The following is a 21,633-nucleotide window of genomic DNA, read 5'->3' on the forward strand; positions in this document are numbered from 1 at the left end:
CCTTGGCTGAACTCTGCAAAGTCTCTGGCAAACTCTGTGCCTCAGAGAGGCTCTGGCATAGAGAGTTTCCTGGAGGCAAAGACTTGAGTTAGCTGGCAGAGAGGAGGAATAGGATTTGGCACAGGCAATTCCATGCTAGGCTGGCTGTGTAATCAGAGGTTCCTGCTACTTTTTGCTCCTGTACTTCAAGAGAGCCAAACTTCATTAAACTGTAAGGTGAGAACCATTTAAAAAATGATCTGGAAGCATTGAGGACTTTTGGTAATGGCTAGGAAGCTGCAGAACACATTGGTTACTGTAGAGATTTGCTTTTGGGATACAGCAGCTTCAACAAATGAGCACACAAGATGAGGAGTGAAGAATTTCTCCTCCATGTTCATACACACATGCAAGCACTTTTAGCATACCCACAGCTGGTTTCAAAGTGTGTATTCATTAACTTCAGCCAGCTGACCACCAAGGAGTATCTGAACCTTACAGAGCTTTTAGCATGGATGTTCTCATATGAAGATACGTGTCGAGAAACACAGAGTTAATGTTTTAATCTGCCGCTTTTGATTCCAGGTCAGTCTGAACGGGACTTAACCTGATCTAGCTGCAGGTGTTTCTGTTCATTGCAGGGAGTTGGACCTTTAAGGGTCCATTCCAACTCCAACAGTTCTATGATTCTATGATCTCCCCTTCCTATCTTATTTTTTTCATCTTTGGGTTTCTGCCCCCTTAATCCACTCAGTTGTTTCTACAGTTCTTACAGTGTCAAAGTCTTTGGATACCAGCAAACCAGAAAGGAGTTTCCATCCTGCTCCTTACTCTGTAGCACCTAGATGGAGCCAGTACTTATTGGGAAAAGGCCCCAGAGATCCTGTAGGCAGGAGGCCTTACTTATTTCCAGCTCATTTGCTAATTAGCTGCTTCCAGATGCGTTACAAAATACTTCTCTTGTTATTTTTTTTTAATTCTACATAGTAACCTGGGGATAGACAATATTAAATGTTCAAGCAAGTGAGTTAAAATAATTATTAGCAGGATGAGTAGTAGTGGTTGGTTGATTGTCTCAAGCTATTTAGTAAGTAATTTATTTTCAGTTTGCAAAAACAGTTGAGATCTCTAATTTTCAGAATAAAAAAGCAATGATTCTTTATGGGGACTTGCATTACTTGGTCATTTAAGCATGCTAACTTGGATTAAAGTGCCAAAACGAGGCAGTTAATACAGTCTTACAGCAGTGGCACATGTTGCTCTGAGTTGTGAGTCTGCAGCTTCCAGGAATGTTTTTTGAAGAGATGAAAGAAACATGAAAGAATGAGTTTGAGGTTCTCATTTAGGATGCATTGGTGTAGCATATAAAAGGATGAAGTATACCCATGGAGCGTGGCTTTATTTTGATCCAGAGACAGAGAGGCAGGAAAGGATAATGCCCACTGTAGACTGTGGCATCCAGGGTTCAGTGTCGAGGTCCTAAATTGTTCTACACCAAACCTAGTTCACCAGCCTTTCACAAATGAGAAATAAGTATCATCTTACCAATTACCCTGTCTCTAAATGATCCCACCTCCCAAGCCCCAGGGTCCTACTGCCTTAGGACATTGAAAATAGGTTCCAGCTCTGCGCCCTCTCACACTTTCTTTTGTCTATGGTTCAGTGGGCATGGTGGTGATGGGTTGATGTTGGACTACATAGTCTTTCAGTGTTTTTCTCCAACCTTATTCATTCTGTGATCTAGTTCTTCAGACCAAGACCCAGCTCCATGCTCACCACCTCAGCTTCTGTCTCGCTGCATCTCTTCATCTCCTCAAAACATGACACCTGGACCTCTTTTTCCCATTACTTTACTTCTTTCTCCGCCAGCTCACTAAGCAGAGCCCCAGACCCATGCCTTGTGCTCCCTACATTGCACCTTCCCTGTGGTTAGGCAGCTCCTGAAATGCAGCTGATATGTGGTTGTTTGCTGAGATGAGGAGATAAGGAAACGTACATAGGTCCAGACCAAAAGGAGACCCATGTAACCCCAGGCTTTCCAACATTGACTCAGACTGTTTTTCTCTTTAGGCAGGTTTCTTGCAGGGATTAAAAAGAGATGTTAAAGGTGGATAGAGTGAGACTTCAGTCTGACAGCAGTAAGAATACAGTATGCTATGATACCACATCCAGGCATCAGCAATTTCCTCTGGATGTACTGTTCAGAGAGAGAGGAGCAGAGCTTGAAAATAACCACCTGGCTGTGGTTGGAATGTATGTCTGTCTTCCTATCAAATGACTCTCTTCCTTCTTAAAGAACTATACTCCAAAATGAAAACTTTCTTTATAATTTTCTTTCCAGTTGGAGGCAGCTTTTCCTTCTCTGTATCTCAGATCTGATTTCTACTTGTTTAATTATATAGCTGGAAGAAATGGAGGGCCGAGAGCAGAGAATTAGCAAAGGGTGTATGACTTGTTTGGGAATTTCCTGCAAGTGGGCAGTGAAAGAAAGGTATAAACTTTTTTTTTTCTTATGCAGGTCCCTGGCTATAGGCAAGAACGGGTAGAGAAAGGCCTCAAGCTCTTTGCACAGCTCATCAACAACAAGGTTTTCCTGCTATCCTTCATCCGCACACTGGAGTCCCAGCGCAGCTTCTCCATGCGCGATCGTGGCAACGTGGCCTCACTGATCATGACAGTGTTACAGAGCAAGCTGGAGTATGCTACTGATGTCCTCAAGCAGCTGTTGGCTGACCTCATAGACAAAAATCTGGAGAGCAAGAACCACCCCAAACTGCTGCTCCGAAGGTAAAGATATCCAGGGCTGCGCAACCTGCAACCCACTATCTAACACAAGCATGCAGTTCCATTTTGGATGAAAATGATGAATTTGCTTGATTTTGGTTCATGCAGCAGAGTATGAAATTGTATATAGTCACAGCTCACCTGACCCTGTAGAGCTGGCATGAAGCTGTTTGCAGGGAAAGATTAATAAGGCAGGTAGGGATGAGTGAAGGTTTTGCTTTCCTTTACTGCTTTGCTGCTCTCTGCCTTCAGTCAGGGATTGAAACTTTTACTACTATTGCATTATCTGTGGATTTTAATGTGAATCTTCAGAAAACTTCATAAGAGCGGCAAGAGGTCACATTTCATAAGCCTTAGTTTGGACTTGTGCTAGACCAACAAGTATATGACATAGAACAGGCTGTGTAATATACTTGGACTGCATGGGGAATAAATTGGAAGTTGCCTTATCATGCCTGAGAGGTGGACAAATCTGCTGTGCTTCATGTTTCTGAGTTACATGCATATGTGGTCTTCTTCAGCTGCACTGTGTGATCTCCTGTCTCTTCCTGATCATTGGCTTTTGGAGCCAGTTGAATCCAGAAGGCAGAGCTGAGCAGGACAACAGAAATGGTTTCATTTGGGTTTGTGCTTCACAGTCTAATCACCAGGGTTGTGTGGAAAACCTTGAATGTGCTGCTCTGTGGTTAATGTAGTCTCCTTGCTTAGGGAAAGGCTGCATTTTCTCCTTTTAGGATCCTATTAATCTTCTTTCTGTGGTCTGAACCAGCCATTTTGCTTAAAGTCAGGACTTTAAGTAAAAAAAGGGCCTTTGCCACTGCTCAGAGTTGTGTTTGAGGTGCTCTGAGCTGATTATAATGGATGGCTCAGGCAGGGGAAAGGTCTGTAGTGCCTGCTGGGAGAGTTTTCTTCTGGCACACAGCCCATCATGAAGTACCAACAAAAGGAGGAGCAGTAGGCATTTCCTGGCATTCAGAGTAGCAACACCAGGGGCAGAAAATGGTCTTCACTTCAGCATTATTTGGCTCCCTGAGTCCTACAGCCTGGCTGGCAAACTCCCTCCAGCTGTTCTCGATCTTCCTCTCTATGCTTCTCCTCTGATGCTTGTTGTCACTGCCTTCTTCCAGTTGTCCCTTCATTTTTCTTCTCCTTTCTTTTCCCCCCTCTCCATCTCTTTGTCTTCTCTGATTGTTCATTCCTGTCTTCTCCCAAGTCCCCCATTTTTCCCTTTTCACCTTCTTCCAGTTCTTTTCTAACTCTAATCCTATTTGTTGAGAATGTACTTTGGCCTTTGGAAGGCCACATGTGAACATATGATTGGCTCCATTCCTTGGTATTCAGATATTGGTGCAAGATTTGCTGACAGTTATTTGGAGCAGCTGAATTAAACTTATGTTCCTCTTTCCATTTCCTCCCTTTGACTGTGAGGATGGAAAGAAATCTTTCAAGACCCTCCTGCAGGATTGGCTTGTGGGCTGTCAGGCAGGAGGAAAGAGTTGGTTGGAATGATTTTCCAGCTTGCCTGTGTCCAGTGTACATCCCAAAAGACATACACTGACCCAAAGAGATCAAAGTTGCCCAGGAAACAACATGACAGGATTTCAGACCTTTTGTCATTAATGCTAAGTTTGCAGTATGTGATGGGTCCCAGTGATGTCAGCGTCACATCCCCTGTGGGGAGCTCAGAGTGCTTGACTTGAGGTTGATGCCATAACTAATGGAGAACAGTTGTTAGATGACACTGACTGAGGGGAGTACAGGGCAAGCAGGTTGGGTTTGACAGATGCAGTCTCTAGAGAGAGACACAGCAGTGATCACTGTAGACAGAAGAAATGAGATTAACTTTATGCTGAAAGATGAAGGAACCTAAAAAGCAACCTATAGCCCTAAGCAAGAAACTTTTGAATTGCCTTGGTGATGGCCAGGTCTAGCAAGACCCATGTTTACTTATTCTAGCAGGGACTCATTCCTTCTTCTTGAGTAAAATCATCGTGCAAAAAGTTTGTGCATTGGAAGCAACACAAGCTTATCCTGTGCTCCTGGTGTCCAAACTCAGTTAACCAGTACAAATTAGTTAATCTGTAGGAAAAGTTCACTCTGAAGTCACAAGATTGATTTTTGTTTGGTTGAAAATAGAGTTCAAGGGCTACAGGAATTGCTCTGTGAATGCACCACATTGACACACTGAAGATTATAATTACTCTCAAATGCCAGGGAGATAATCACTACCAGATAAGTATTCTCTAGAGATTTAGATCTGCCTTAAGTACTTATATGACCTACTCATCTGTACAGCCTAACTGGGAGCTCCTCATATTTGATGGATTTATCCTCCCTGAGCATCTCTGAGATTCTTCTCTTTCGTTGATGGAGAAAATGCAGAAAAGCATATAGGGACTTTCCTAGTCACTGGAGAATCACAAGGTCAGTAAGGGCTTTCTAGAAGGTTTCCTAAATCCAAAGTTAAAGCAGAGACACTAGGATGTGCTTAATCCTGATGGTATTGTGCCTGATTTTCCGTGGGGCTTGGTGATCTGGACAGTAAGATGTACAAAACAATCTCTTAACCAGACCTTAGACTAACATGACTAACTATTTCCAATTTTTTTTTTTGTCCCGGTCTGATTTTAGGACAGAGTCTGTAGCTGAGAAAATGCTCACCAATTGGTTCACCTTTCTTCTGTACAAGTTTCTCAAGGTAAGATAAGTAACGCTCCAAGGTGAGCAACTGCTTTAATGCATTGCTTCTTGGCAAGGTGTAGTTGGGGTAGCATTGGCTTTGAATGACAGTGATCAACAAATGAGTGAAATTACTTGAGATGCACTCTGAGCCCTCTTATTCCTGCTGGAAGGTCTCCATCAGGAGTTATGTAATAATAATTAAAAAAAAAAAAAAAAAAAAAGGCCTTCTGCCTTTGAGTCTCATCATTAATGGCTGGGTGGTGACATGTCCTCATGAGGACCCACACTGAGCTTTTAGGTGTGCTAATTGCTGTGGTCCCATACTTACAGCCAGCCTTTTGGATAGAGATGCCTTTTCACCTTCCCTTGACTCTCAGTGCAGTTGCCAGATCTCCTTACATCTCACATTATGTCATTTGGACAAGATAACTAACCTCTGCTTGGAAATTCAAAGCTTTACAAACCAATCCCATTCCTCTGAGCCTTTCCAACCCCCAGGCACAATCTGTCAAAGGCTGAATGCATGGGAGAGTTTTGAAGGTCCCTGCAAGGTAATTTCAGTGACTAGTATCAGATTCCCTCTTGCAGCTGAAAGGAAAGGGTACAAGGAGGTGACTCTCTAAAGCACTGCTTTTATAAGTCTTTCCACCCACTCAGCTACTTGTCTTCCTGCCTTAGCCTGAACAGTGGCCTGATAAGTGCATGAGACAGGCACACAGAAGCAATATGCTCCTGGCAGATAAGCTAATTAAGTGGGAGACAGGTGTAGGAACTGAGAAAGGGGCCACTTTACTTCATATTATTAACTTGTTCTTGCCTGGATTTACACCAGAGGAAAATGACCTCGCTCACTGAGTTGGGATGCACCGCTGGAGAGGAGGGCAATGTGGGAATGAGGGAAGAAAGAACAAAGGCATGAGAGAGAAGGGAAGGACAGAAGAAAGCACAAGGAGGGATGCATGGCAAGAAATGTGCAGAGGGAGGGCACAGCAAGAGAGGATAGGTGTAGGAAGAAGGGTGAAGAGAGAGTGAATGAAGGGAAGGAGACATTGGTGGAGAGGTTCCTTGGCTGCCTGTGGGGTGCTTGTTGCACCTGACATCACTGATGCAATTGCACAGAACAGGGGGCACGATTGTTCTGGGGCAGCCCTCCCCTCAGTCATTAAGCTGCTCCTGCCCAAGCAGCATTGCTTGCCTTCTGTACAGGAGTGCTCAGGGAGACTGCAGCCACTGCCCAGACACCTGGGATGAGGCACCAGTGGTGCTATCTCCTGCCAGTCCTGTCTCCAAGTCTTTCAGGACCCATCCTACACCTGCTCTGTTGCAAAGGCGTGGCCCAGCAGCAGTCATTCAAACAGCCTTTATATTTTTTGATGTGGAATCACATGGTGATTCACCCAGTGAGGGTGACTCCCTGTGAAGCATCTGCCTTGAGTGGCTGGGGATGGCAGGCAGCAGCAATCACTGAGATATCATGTGGGCTTGGCATCCAGATTTTCATCTATGCTTTTTCTTGCTCACCTGATTGTCATCTCTCACCCTTGCAGGAGTGTGCTGGTGAACCTCTGTTCTCCCTCTTCTGTGCCATCAAGCAGCAGATGGAAAAGGGTCCCATTGACTCAATCACTGGGGAGGCCCGGTACTCACTGAGTGAGGACAAGCTTATCCGACAGCAGATTGATTACAAAACACTGGTGAGTACTCTGAGCATTCTCTACTGTGAGCTTGTTCACCTTTTTCTAGCAAAAGGGCATTTAGAAAAAAGAAGCTAGTGAAGAACACATTGACTTTCTGGGTCTTTTTTTTCTTGCAACCCAGCGGCATAACAGTTGCATTCCCTAACACAATGAAGTTTTGTTGCTGAAGAGTTTTCTTGCAAAGCATGTTTGCAATGACAACTACTTCCAATTTAATTCCACTGTGTTGTATCTCATGTCCAGACCATCTTGATTTCCCCACGGGCATTGTCTGTTGTGTGAAATCCTATGGAGATATTCAGCACCCATCTGGACACCTACTTGTGTGACCTATTGTAGGTACCTGCTTTAACATGGAGGTTGGACTCTGTCTTCTCTTGAGGTCCCTTCCAATCCCTGCAATTCTGTGATTCTGTGATTTTGGCATTGAGGAAGATGTTATAGTAGCACAGAGCAGGGACCTATCAGGTCTTCTTCAGAGCCAGTTCAACATTCCTTTTAAGCAAGCTCAACAAAAAGACAAATGAACTTGATTTAAAGGGAAATAGAATTATTTCCTGTCACTGAGTCATTTGCTTCATGATTGCATGGTGAAAGATAGACTGTTTATTCCTAAGCTAGATACATCCCACCTTGGCTTCTATATGAGATCACATCCTTTTTCTGTATGATTAAAGAGCATCAATTAAGGATGAAGAACACTAAGCACCTCTTCTTAATGTAAATATTTGTAGGTCTTCACTTTTTTCCTGGATACACTAATTCCTTTAAGCCTCTGCAGGATGAAGGAAACTTTCTGAGTGCTCAACTCTCCTTGTAATTCCTTTGTTTCCCAGAAATTTGTTCTCAGAACACGCCAGGTTTTAAGATGATCAACCCTTCCTGCAGCAGAGGGTTGAATTAGATGATCTTTCCTGTCTTTTCCAACCCAAGCCATTCTATGATTCTATGATTAGAAGATGTTTTGAACTTAGCAGCTGATTTTATGCACACCTTCAACTGTGGGATGTTAATTTTGCTTTTATTTAACTTGCTTAGAGAGCTGTATCCAGTCAGTGATAGCTCCTTTGCCTGCATTAGATCTTAGCATAGGTGGGCTGACTCTACAGAAGTCTGTTCTTCCCTGACTGCCTAACTTCAGTTCAATTCAAGTCTAATGAGTTAATGAATGGGTAAACTTTACTTTTAAATAAGACTACAGTTTACTTTTGCATTCTAAAACTTCCCTATTAAATCACCAGAGCAATGCCTCTTTTCCATTATGTGTAGTTGTCTAGTAATTTGGAGACCTGATCCTGGAGAGAATGAGTAAAAGAAGAAAAAATCAGGCACAGAATGATCACTTTCACCAAAGGAAATCCATCCGATCTGTTTAGGCTTGATATAACTCAGCCAGCAAAGGGTAGTAATTATACATCAGCCTGAACAAAGCTCTCTTCCATTTGCTTTGTGTTGTTTGATGTTAATCAGCTCTCCCTCTTACATTTCAAGAGCAGACAAATATAACCCAATAGGAATCTTAGCAGATTTACAGAGATCAGCTTCGGTGAAGAAGATTAAGAAGAAATAGAATATAAATAAGATTGTTCTTCCTTTGTTTCTTCTTACTTCTGTTATATTTTGTTCTTCCTCTACCTATTTTGAGCAGACATTATTCTGTTATCTTTTGTCAAAAAAAATACAGTAATGAAATTAAGCAAGAATTGATTCAGTGCTTTTTAGTATAGGAGATTCAGTATTTGTAATATAGGAATTCACTGAATGTCTCCTGTTCTCTCTGTAAAGCATCTGATCACTGCCATGAGTCTGTAGTGTTTGTGGCTGAAATTCATTGGGTTCTGTTTCATGACTGCTGGATGGAGTTGAATCACACCTAGAAACAATCTGTTTATTGCCATTATTCCACAAAGACAAGGCTTCTTTTGGAAGCATTATTCTTTAGCTTTCTTTAATTTTTTTAATCTTTATTAATCGTGACCATTATTTTAAGTCTTGGTTTCAAATATGGTTTGAACGAAAAGCAGATCCCAAGAAACTGACTTATCAGAGGAGACAAAAGGAGACAGAGCAGTTTCAAACATCTGGAATTACTAATTTTACAATGTGTACCTCATTCACTAAATTTTTATAGTTTGGGTCTGATTTATTTCCAGACCAGATAGCTACAGTTTTCTCTGTGCAAAATCCTATAGTTCTCCAAGGAAGCAGCCCATGGTGAGCTGAGGTCTTTGCACTCTAGAACATCCTCCTGGCATCCAACCTAAATCTTCCCTCCCTCAACTTCAAACCATTTCCCCTTGTCCTGCACTTATCTACCCTTTCAAAGGGGTTGACTCCCCTCCTGTTTGTAGGCTCCCTTTAGGTACAATGAGGTCACCCAGCAGCCTTCTCTTCTCCGGGCTGAGCGAGCCCAGTTCCCCTCAGCCTGTCTTTGTAGGGGAGGTGCTCCAGTCCCCTGATCATCTTCATGGCTCTCCTCTGGACCCTCTCCCACAGCTCCCTGTCTTTCTTGTACTGAGGGCTCCAGACCTGGATGCAATACTCCAGATATCATAGAGTTATTTTAATTGAAAGGGACCTTTAAAGATCATCTAGTCTAACTCACCTGCAATGAATTGGGACAGCCCAGGTGACACTAAGGTAGCTACAGATGATATTTGCTAGCATAAATGTGCATCAGCTACCCAGTAGGTCTTCTCCCAAGATGTATAAACTCAGAGAAGCACCCTCTGGTGTTAATGTCTTTGCTAATAGTCAGTTATCATCATCTGTGGTCTGCAGCATTATTAAAAGCCTAGCTGGATTATTCCATCTATGGCAGACAAGAAGATTTCATTCCTGCTGCCTGCCATCTGCCTTTGCCAGAATCGATGGCTTTTTTTAGCCTTTCACCACACCAGAGTCTCTCTGCACAAACCTCCCTCCCTGCTGCCAAAGCTCTGCTCTCACTGGGAAATGAAGGACCATCCATCTCTTACATCAGCTTCATTTCTCTTGACACAAATAATGCAGAGGAGCAAAGGCCTCGATGTCTGTCAGAAGCTGTCAAGAGCATTGGATAATGAGTTCTCGGAGCTGGCAGGCAGGAGCTGCCCAACGTGTATTGAGCAATGGCATGCTCTGCATGGCCCTCGCACACCTCGGCAGAGTTTAGAGCCTAATCAGATCATCCATCCTGACAATGTAGCCCAGGGCGGTTAAATATGTTTTGAGCTATGTTTGGTTAAAGCCTTTCAAGGAGTTTTGGTGGCAGGGAGAAGCCAGAAATGAGATACCAAAGGGTTCTCCCGTGCTTGGTCTCTTTGGGCATCCTTCTCCTTGCTGTCTTGCCAAGACATACTGTACCCCTTGGACCTTCTTCAGACTAATCTAGAAGACCAAAACTGTAGTGATGTCCTGGTCTCAGGGTGAAGCACCCAAACAATACAGAGAGCTCAGGATGAGGGTCCCTATATGGGTAACCACAAGCTGTGTGTTTGTAATTTAAATGCCAGTAATCCCCAGTGGAGATGAGGGCTTAGTTGTGCTAAGCATTGCATATATGTATATGTGAATTTATATATATATATACATATATATATATATATATATATATATATATATATATACACACACTTAGAGACAGTTCATGGCTGGAAGGGCTGACAGATAAAAAGCCCAAGGTATAGAAAGAAGGTCAATAAACACAAATCCAGTGAGATATTATAGCCCAAGGTCAACCCTGACCATGGCAGGGGAGTTGGAACTAGATAATCTTTAAGATCCCTTCCAACCCTATGATTCTATTAAAAAGTCAGTGTGAGAGCAGGGCTCAGAGGTGACTATTTTCCAGTCCCATATCTTTCTGTGTTGACCTCTTGACTAGCACCCTCATTTTGCTGTGCTGACACAGATCTCAGTGCGTGAGTTGCATTCCTGAAGGCAACTGAAGATGTTTACATTGGTGCTGAATCTCTCTGTAGAGCTTGCTGTGACTGATGTCAGCTCTATCCAGTTTAAGTGAGCTCACGCCAATGAGACCTGCAGAGTAACTTCATCTCCACGGGCATGTGGACCCCTCTAGGATTTCCAAAAGAGCTGATCTAGCCTGTATTACCATGTCATTTCCCTACAAATGTGTAGCAGGAAGGAGGCAACTAATAACCTCAACACTGGATGCATTTCAGCACCACTTTTTATGTATAACTCTGTGATCATTTGAGATGAAAGATGCCTCAGAATTATACAACTGTGCCGTTGTCATTATTATCTGAATCGATGCTTCTTCAATACTCCTGAATGTGGCACATAAATAATAGCATTATGATGTAATCAATATCTCATATTTATATCTACCCTTTCATCCAGAAAGATCACAGAGCTCTTTGTAAGCAATATCTTCGCAAGTCCCTCTTCGTTAAGTATAACAGCACCAAAGGGAGCCTGTTGAGCCAATATATAATTATACTGATACAATTTCACCCAGTTTCATGCCACGTTTAGATCTCACTGAATCTTGGTAGATTAGATGGAATGCGATATAGGGTCCAGTATCTCTTGTATACTGCAGAGAGGAATTTATGGTCAAGGTAAAATTTGTCAAAGTCACCAAAAATAACATGCCCGCACATATAAAAGTTGCAAAGCAACATTTAATGACTCTATACAGCCAGAAACTCCAGCGAACACTGCTTCCAAGTGCAAAGGTGTGCTAAGTTTCTAAAGGTTTATGGACTTCACACTTCTGTAACGAGAGCAGAACACTTGACATAGACATGGCTGAGAGTCAGTGGACAAATTACTGTTAGATCCTGTGTTTGTTTAAAGCATCCATCCCTCCCCACTTCATATGCTTTGCATTTATTCTTGGACACGATCTTCAGGGAAAATTATATTCTCCTTCAGAGTAACCAGAGGCCTCTCGAGTTGAATGAATTTTCTTATTCTTTATGTGAAAGCAGCAAGGCTTTTTAGTCGCTGTTGTTTTGTATATCTTTTTAAGAAGCCCTGCATTTCAAATTAATAGCATGAGAAGGATCCTGGTCCATCCTATGCAGAAGATGGACAAAGTTAAAGCGGAGAGATGAAAGATTACTTTTACCTGTACTGTCAAAGTCAGATGGGAATGTAAGGAGGCTGCTACAATACTTAGACACCTTGCCAGGTCTCTAAGGAACAGGGAATGGGTCAGAGGCCAAGGAAAGGTCTGGATACCAGTTCAGATCCAGCCAGGGTCTGGTTGTGTTGTCTGGTAGCATCTGGGTGAGTGTTATTTTGGAAGACCTGCGAGAAAGTGGGTGTGAAGGGTTGATCACAGGATACTGGCACTGTTGTGGCACTGTGTAGTTGGTCTCACTGCCTCTTTCCCAGGTCCTGAGCTGTGTGAACCCTGACAACGTGAACAGCTCCGAGATCCCTGTGAAGATCCTGAACTGTGACACCATCACACAAGTCAAGGAGAAGATCCTCGATGCCATCTTCAAGAACGTGCCCTGTTCCCACCGGCCCAAAGCTGCTGATATGGACCTGGGTATGTGAGTGCACAATGGGCTCTGAAAGACCCATGGCTTGTGGGAGAGGGGACACCAGTTGGGCTCAACCCAAGCACTTTGCTGTGGCAAGTGCCACCTCTCCAGGTGCTCGGGAAAGGCAAAGTGTCAGGAATGCTCAGAAGGTAGAAGAGACTGAGTAAATTAATGCAAACTCTCCTGGCTTGTGAAAGCTCTACTGCTCCAGCCTTGGGGACTTAAAATCTCCAGTAGTCATCCTGCTTTTCTGCACAGTTTGGCCTATGCAAGGCACATCCTGCCAAACCTTCTGGAAAAGAAAGTACCAAAAGCACAAGGTGGTGTTGTCAGCAGTGTTCAGGCTGCTCAGATTTATTCCAAGCTCTTCTCTGGGCAGTGAAGGCTTGGATAATGCATGTCTTCTTGCTGAGTGTCACAGCCCAAGCAGAATTAATTTCTCATCATGTGGGAACAGGAAAGGGGATAAAGCATCCTCCGTTCAATGGGCTGCATCCATCTCACCCTGACTCCTTCCTTCTCCTACCAGCATCCCTCCACCAGCAGCAGGGCTGGGAGGTGCTGCTCTGACATTTCCAGCACTAACATTTTAAGGAAAGATCCCTCTGTTTATGAATTCTTGCTTTTTTGTTCCCTTGTGAGATACTGTGCTTGGAGGGTGGAAAGGGCTACACCAGCTTCACTTGCATTTTAAGTCAGCTTTGGGGCACACAGCCTCAAACAAGGATATCTCTGGGGCCAAAATCAGCTTCTGTTCAAAACTTGGAGCAAGGGCATGAGGGCAGTGAGATATCTGCAGCTGGATCCAGAAGCAGATCCAATACAGCACCTGGAGAACTGTATGAAAGGCTGCAGAACAGTCTGCTCGGGGCATTGCTGAGGTGTCTGGCTCAGGGCTGGGACTGCATTGTGTGTGACGATCAGCCAGAATTTGCCCTTGGTGACCTTCAGTGAAAGGGGCTTGAGTGGAAAATGATGGAGTCTATAAAAGTCAGCGCAGGAGAGGAGGAACCAAAAGGAGAGGGAATGGATGGATGCCAAGAAACAATTCACAGCAATAACAGAGGCAGAAATAAGAGGTCAGGGATTAAAGTTAAGTGTGTATATGTGTGTGCATTTGTGTAGGGGAGGAGGGGACTCCTGACAGAAACTGCAGCAAGATTCCTGCTCATGTAAGGCAGTTAGAATAATGAAATGATCTGCCAACACCAGCAGAAGTAAAGAACAGGTCATATATATCATGAAGAAGGGACCCAAGGTGATTTTGGAGATGCTGTGAGTCAGCAGTGAGTGCAAGGGTGAGGATCAGGCCAGGCAGGGAGCCAGGGCAGAGGAGATAGTACTATTGGGATTGACAGCCAAACCCATTGATCTGTCTGGTGCTGGAGGGTGATCACAGAGCCCATTAGGTTTGGGTCTCAGGCTGGGTGTGGGTGGCAAATAGTTTGTTCTGCTGTGGGGATGAATGTTGCTACCATGCTCAGAGGCAGGGATTTGTACCTGTGTATTGAAATCATGAGGGATAAACTGGAGTGCACAGATTTTATTGCAGCTCTGACAGCTGAGAGGTACAAAGCAGTGTGTAGAGGGGATCTAACTAAAGCCTGCAATTCTGCATCCAGGGCTTTGCTGCTATAGATAATTTTGATATTCTGAGTAATGCTGAGGGCCAGAAAGCATGTGCAGCCCTAACAGAAGGGCTGAACACAGTCTTGTCCACACTGACAGGAAACTGCTAAATGAGCAGCTGTTTGGCCAATAGCATTGATGATGTAGTTTGCAATAATAATAATATTCTTATGCTTAATGATAATTAATATATAGGAAGATACAGATAGAGAAAAAACAACCCAAAACATCTTCTCATCTAGATAAAGAGTCCTGCCAGCAGCAATATAGTTTCAGGTTCCCTTATCACAGCAGTTAATAAGGTGGGAGGAGCAGAGCTGGCATGAGTGAAACAGGAGCGAGTGGGCATGCACATCCAGCCACAGCTCCAGCCCATCCACTTTTGGGAGAACGTGCTTCTTAGCACCTGACATCCTTCAGTGACAGTAAGAGCAGCAATGAGAGAGCAGAAAGCAGTGTTAGGCATTAGGAAGCAGCACAGAGCTCTCAGCATCACCCTGCCCCAGGCTGAAAGCTCAGAGGCTCAGCCCCTCCAGTGCATGCTAAGCAGTGGGTCTGAGCAGATGATTATCATCTGGCCTTGAAATCGATCATTTTCTAAAGAGCAACACTGTTTTCTATTGCAAACGCAATTTTCTAGGCTTTCTGGCCACACTAAGGCCAGATTGCTCACATGAAGAAAGCAAACAAGCTAATGAGTTATTTTGAGTTGTTAAATGCAGGGTAGCTGCAGGCAGAGTGACTCGTATGTGTCGCAAATGTCATAATGTTTTGCAGTTACCCAGACAACTCATGGAGGGGGTTGTCAGCTGAAAGCATTTATTTTGGACACCCTGAGGTTACATTTTAGTCCAAAACCCAAATTGCAGCTCTCAAAGCAAAGGCTTCTTTCTACTGTGGCTATTTTTGTTATTATTGTTTTTTTTAAAGCCCTTGCCATAAATAAAATATTCCCCATCTTTGGGAAAACATTAAGGTGTGAGAATCACCAAATAGAAATTTGGCTCCATGCTGAGGCATTCACTTTTCCCTGAGCCTTTGGAAAGGGACTGCTGAGGCGGAGGCAGTTGGGTTGAATGCCTTGCACGCTCAGTGGTGCTGGCTCAGCCTCACTGTGGACCTCATCAGAGCAAGCTGTCAGTGCTTCACCAGCATGCAGTACTGAGGTGATGGGCTGAACATCTAGGAACCATTTAAACAGAGTGCAACTGGATCATATTTACAGTAAGGCAGAAAACTGGGCAGGCTGGAGATTTGGGCACAGAGGAACCTTGTGAGGTTTGGCCGGAGCAAGTGTAGAGTCCTACACCTGGGGAGGAATAACTGCATGCATCTGTATGGTTTGTTGGCTGAGCTGCTGGAGAGGAGCTCTCTAAAGAACCTGGGCCTCCTGGTGGACAGCAGACTGTCCATGTGTCATCAGTGTGCCCTTGTGACCAAGAAGGCCAAAGGCAACCTGGGCTGCATTCGAAAGAGTGGAGCTAGCAGAGCAAGGGAGGTGATCCTCCTCCTCTACTCTGCCCTGCTGAGGCCACATTTGGAATATTGTGTCCAATTCTGGGCTCCCCAGTTCAAAAAAGATAGGGATGTCCTAGAAGGAGTCCAGCAGAGTGCTACAAGATTATGAGGGGCCTGGAGCATCTCTCCTATGAGAAGGGCTGAGACAGCTGGGACTGTTCAGGCTGGAGAAGACTGAGAGGAAATCGTGTGACTCTTTATAAATATGTAAAGGGTGAGAGCCATGTGGACAGGACCAGACTCTTATCATCACTGCCCAGCAGTAGGGCAAGGAGTAATGGGCACAAACTGGTGTGTCGGAAGTTCCATACAAACACAAGAAAAAACTTTGAGGGTGACAGAGCACTGGAACAGACTGCCCAAGGAGGCTGTGGAGTCTCTTTCTCTGGAGAAATTCAAAACCCATCTGGATGCCTTCCTGTGTGACCTGCTGTAAGGAAGCTGCTTTGGCAGAGGGCTTGAATTCAGTGATCTCCAGAGGTCTCTTCCAACCCCTACAACACTCTGATTCTGTAACTTGCATATAGAAGTTGAAATATTTAATGCCTCTATCTGTTCTGATATAAGCTTCTTTCCAACCATGGTGATCTTTTTCCATGTTAGAAGCAGAGCTGAGTTTCTTCGCTTCTTAGAAATCATCTCTAAACTGGACACTTCCTCAGTTTTTGTTTCCCACACATCTGGTTGTACTGGAGGCAAAGAGGCAAAAGGTTTTCTTCTTCTATTTCTTATGCTAAACTGTCTTACTTGGAAGTTATTGGGAAATGATGAAAAACTCCTAGGACTGGAAGACTAAAAGCAGCCCACCCTGGGCTCTTATGAAAAATCCATCATGAGCACAAGTGATCATGAAAAAGGCATCAAGAATGAATAAGCTAGATGCAAATGTTCCCCTTTCCATTGTTGTACACAGTCACAAATCTTTTCATAGCCTTTCAAACCAGACTTAAGGTCTATAGGAAAAGGTTGTGAAGCACAGCAGAGTGTATACAGATGACCAAAATGAATTGTGTGCATTGTGACCTACAAATGCTCATAGAGGATAGGATAGACAATGATGACTAGCTCAGAAGAAGACATCTGGAGTGAAATGAGAGGTCTTACAGCCCTGAGTGTTTCAGTTGCCCCTGAAAAATCTTTTCTGTGCTGTTCTTTTCTCTGTTGTTCTCTGGGCATCTTCATGGTGATTGGGATCAGAGTGAAGGCACAAGGGAGGTACAGCATCTGTAAGATCAGAGGTGCAGGACATCTCCCCCTCTCCCACCTCCTAGTAGACTCACTCCTTAGCAAGGCATTGCTACCACTCAAACAAGCTCCTCTTTATTGTTGTCCCCTGGAATTTCCTTTTTTCTGAGTCAAGTTGAACGGAAAGGTTGTTTCTTAAGGAAAAAAAAAAAAAAGAAGAAAAAAAAAAGAAGTAATTCCTGCGTGCAATAAAAAGATACACTATCTGCTGAATGAAATATAAAGGCTTCACAGCAGCTGTCTCCTGAGTTTGCATTTACCACTGCTCCTGATTGGAAGGCTTGATAAAGATAATGGGATTTTTTACCTCCCTCCCCCTCTCTCTGGAAGGTGGACGTATAACAAATTGGATTGGAGTGTGTCTCTCCTTTGTGCTGGCTCACAGAGGAGTGGGCAGATCTGATGAGAAAGGGGATGGGGTGCTGGCAGCGAGGACAAAGCTCACAGTTTTCACTTAGTGCTGTGAATATGGATGTCAGGGTCACCTTTTCCTTCTTCTGTGTCCTCCCAACCTGTTCCTCTGCATCATAGAATCATAGAATTGTTTGAGTTGGAAGGGACTCTTAAAGGTCATCTACTCCAACTCCCCTGCAATAAACTGGGACACCTACAGCTAGAACAGGGACATCTACAGTGGTGCTTCCAGACACCACATTTCTTTGCAGATTGTTCTGTGACCACCCATAAATAGTAAAGAGAAGCACATAGCACTGCTCTGAGGTTAGAAAAAGTTGGGGATTCTTTCCCTGTTATTGCTCAGATTCATGAGAAAGTGCTTTGTATTTGGTCTGGGCAAATGGGTCGTGAAGCTGAAGCAAGATGCTCTGAGCCTGCCTTGCAGAGTTCACAGCCCCTTCTCTTGCTTGTGAATGGGTCTTGTGCAAAGTCAGGGTGGTCCTTGCTCTTCTCCACATGGCCCATTTTTTTTTTTATGAAGGCTGAGGGGAAGGAGATTTGGTAATCGCCTGTGTCTGAGTGGGAGTGTAGGGGGACCCAAGATATACATAGAAGACACAGTCCTATGGTTGCCAAAATATCCCCATAGCAAAGGGAAAGCTTCTGGTTCTCTGAGGACCCTGTTCAGCCCTCAAGTGTGGAGAAGCAGAATGAAGAAAGGCATGCCTACATTTCATATCAGAGCTGAGTGGAACTCAGAGAACCCATGGATTCTTCCCAAAACACTGTGTATGTCCTTTCCCAAAGATGTGTGAATAAGGAGGCAGCATGCTGAGACACGATGGAACAGGGTCAAAGAGACACCATGGGGATTTAAGGGTTTTGGTATACCCTTCAGAATGCTTTATAAAAGCACTGTGCCCCAGCCCAGTTCCAACTTAAATTTTGTGTTCTTCCAAGCAATGTCTGTGATCTGTTAGCTTCTGGGAATCTTGTCCAGGGGGCAATGAACAGAGTGTATCATCTTCGGACATCACCGATAATATAGGTGAAGATCATAGGAGCTGCAGTGAATGAAGGGCAGTTTAGTATCAGTGCTTAGCCAATGTAACCTTCGCTTACTCTATCAGTATCTCCAGCCAAAGTAGCATCCAGCAATAAACAGAGCAGCTGACCTCTTTGTACTAATTTAAATGAATAATAAAGGCAAGGGCAGCTTTCCCAATGCATTTTAATTATGTGATAAGAAAACTGCTGAAACCAAAGGAAATTTGCAATGGTCCTTGCATTTTTATGTTAAGAGAAATAAGCAGGGGTGGCAGGTGATGTCTCCACATCCAAAATTTCTTTTTAATTAACTCCAGCAATTGAATAGACTTTTTGCTTGGGCTCTTGCTCCCTGTCTGGGTCACTGTGTTTGAGGCATGACAGTCAGAAAGGAAGCTTTGGATGGTTTTCTGTGGTTAAGCTACAGCCATGACTGGTGTCACAAAGGGATGTTACATGTCTCTTCTTTTAGTCCTGTCTACATGTTCCTTGCCTACAGGCAGGTTTGTGAGCACTCTTCGGGACAAGCTGTGTCAATCCTCCACATGAAGCATCCTTCAAGACTTCTACAAAAGATTGGAGCACCCTGGGAAGTGATGGGGTGCTCTAGTACTGCAGAAGGAAACACTCAGCATTTTGAGTGGAAGCTAGAGAAGTGGTATGGTCAGAAATTGGAACCCTTCTGCTCGCAGACATACTGCTGAAGCCCCAGTAAAGGGTCTGGTACTGCAGCGATCCAGACACTGCTCTGCCCATTGGAGCCCTGTCTTGACAGTTAGACATGTAATAGAATCATAGAATCACAGGATCATAGGATCACAGAATGGTTTGAGATGGAAAAGACCTCAAAAATCATCTAGTTCCAACTCCTCTGCCATGATCAGGGACACTTTCCACTAGATCAGGTTGCTCAAAGCCTCTTCCAGATTGGCTTTAAGGGTTAGGACATTCACAGTTTCTCTGAGCAACCTGTTCCAGTTCCTCACCATCCTCATAATACAAATTTCTTGCTAATATCTAATGTAACTTCACTCTTTTCTAAGTCATTAGTTATTACCCCTTGTCCTGCTACTGCACAACCTGATTAGGAGACCCTTCCTGGCTTTCCTGTAGGTCCTCTGTAGATTATACTGGAAGGTACCATAATGCCAGCGTCTCTGCCTCTTAATGAAAATGGGCCACTGACTAATTTCTATCCCTGAAACAAGTGATGTTCATTTTATGTCACAAGTTAACAGATGACCTGCAGAGGGCAAGTGGATCTTAGTAACAGCCACAATGAAGAAAGAACAGCACCAGGGAGTAAACTAGGGTTTAAACACTACAAATAGATGCACCAGGATTTGCTCCATTCAGCTCTGCAGTTGGAACAAAATCTCTGTGGTCATTGCTTTATTTATCTGTATAAACTTTCACTGCTGTGTGTTGCTGTGCAATAGCTTTGGATCTCTCGTGTGTGTGTAGGCATCTGCTCTATATTTTTTGCACTCTTCAAAGGGCTGACTGTTTCTTGTGCAATAATAACTTAATGACAGCAACATTATTTTATCGAGTATAAAGAAACTGGTCTGGTTAACTTAGGACTTGACTGTGAACTTTGCCACATTACTCTTTTTTCGTAGCTCATGTACCATTTATGTGAACATGTCGTGATTCATCTGTCTTAGAATCATAGCTTCACAGAATGGCCTGGGTTAAAAAGGACCACAATGATCGTTTTAACCCTCCTGCTATGTGCAGGGTCACCAACCACCAGATCAGACTGCCCAGAGCTACATCCAGCCTGGCCTTGAATGCATCCAGAGCCTCCTTGGGCACATGTCCACCCTTTCCCTCTGTTACTGGCTTTGGGCATTATGCATTCACATATTGTACATGGTTGGAGGCATCTGACAGAGCGTAATGACCACAACTGATGTGGTGCTACAGGTGTGCACGTGTCACCACACAGGTTATGAGCACAGGGATTTACAAGGCTCTGAGGGCTCTGCAGAGCAGCATTCAGTGTTCTTATTCTCCTTGCAGAGTGGCGGCAGGCAAGTGGAGCAAGGATGATCCTCCAGGATGAAGACATCACAACCAAGATAGAGAATGACTGGAAGAGACTCAACACGCTGGCACACTATCAGGTAACTCTGGGAGAGGGTGGTTTAGAAGGTAAATCAGTCAAGAAGGTGCTAAATAGAAGGGTAAAGTGTTGTTCTCCAAGATGCAGAGTTAAACAGTTATTGAGTGGGCAATAACTGAACAGAGCTCCTGTTGAGCACATCCATCCCACTCCTTCTTGGAGCATCATTAGAGATGAAGACAAGGGAAGAAATAAGACTCCATCTCTCTTGAAAGAGGCAGTTCGGGTGAGCAGAATGTGAAGAAAAGCGTTTCTTAAGAGAACAACATGGATTAACATTTCTCATGTTGACAAACAGAAAACAAGCCTTTCTTTCTTCCTTTTTCCAATGCATCAAAGGCCTTGTAATGCTTGCAGAGTCCAAAAGGACGGAAAAGAGAAAAATGGAAGAGAAGAAGATGTACTGTCTGAAAAAAAAGGAGGAGGAAAGCAGCGTGAGTGGAGAGAGCAGTGCAGTGGAGATGACACTGCCCTAAGATCCTCTGATTTAATCCCTTTGTGACCTTGTCTTAAGACAAGATTTCTCATCGTCTCTTCATAACCTTGAGACCTGTAGGAGAGGGATAAAGATGTCCAAATGCATCATACATAAGTGTTAGATTTAATGAAAATGGAGTTTTAGTCAAAAGGTCCCCCAGTTCTTTCCACTCCTGCAAATAAATAAATAAATAAATAAGTGGATAAAATAAACCAACTCATTAAGTTTAATCCGATGCTGACAATTCTGTCATTTCTTTAATCACACCTCAGCAATATGTGTTTCATAACAAGATATCTTTCTCATTTAAGGGCTGACCTGAGGAGGCAGCAGGCAGTCATTTGAAAAAGGAATGAAACTTTTCACTTCAGATTGACTGAAGGATTGCTGGCTGACTCCAGAACACATTTTATGTTTTTTGTTTTTTTTGCAAGAAGGAAAGGCTTCTATTTCATTTCATCAACAGACCAAGTATAATTTTTTCCCCCTTATGTGCTTTTTTCTATTGTTTGCTTCAGGCAGTGAGCCCCCATGTCTATGGATGAA

At 43.7% G+C, this 21,633-nt stretch overlaps 1 protein-coding gene across 4 annotated transcripts in view; it reads left to right on the forward strand.

The window, feature by feature from the left end:
* Window positions 1-21,633, forward strand: part of PLXNA4 (plexin A4) — a 446,249-nt gene that overhangs the window by 398,951 nt on the left and 25,665 nt on the right. For all 4 annotated transcript variants that reach the window (XM_048959145.1, XM_048956708.1, XM_048958372.1 and 1 more), the window contains exons 22-26: window positions 2,498-2,766; window positions 5,395-5,461; window positions 6,993-7,139; window positions 12,492-12,651; window positions 20,507-20,610. In XM_048959145.1, the coding sequence (XP_048815102.1) occupies window positions 2,498-2,766; window positions 5,395-5,461; window positions 6,993-7,139; window positions 12,492-12,651; window positions 20,507-20,610 (747 nt within the window). The remainder of the gene's footprint in view (window positions 1-2,497; window positions 2,767-5,394; window positions 5,462-6,992; window positions 7,140-12,491; window positions 12,652-20,506; window positions 20,611-21,633) is intronic.

This window comes from Lagopus muta, chromosome 1, assembly GCF_023343835.1.
Source record: "Lagopus muta isolate bLagMut1 chromosome 1, bLagMut1 primary, whole genome shotgun sequence".
NCBI classification, from domain to species: Eukaryota; Metazoa; Chordata; class Aves; order Galliformes; family Phasianidae; genus Lagopus; species Lagopus muta.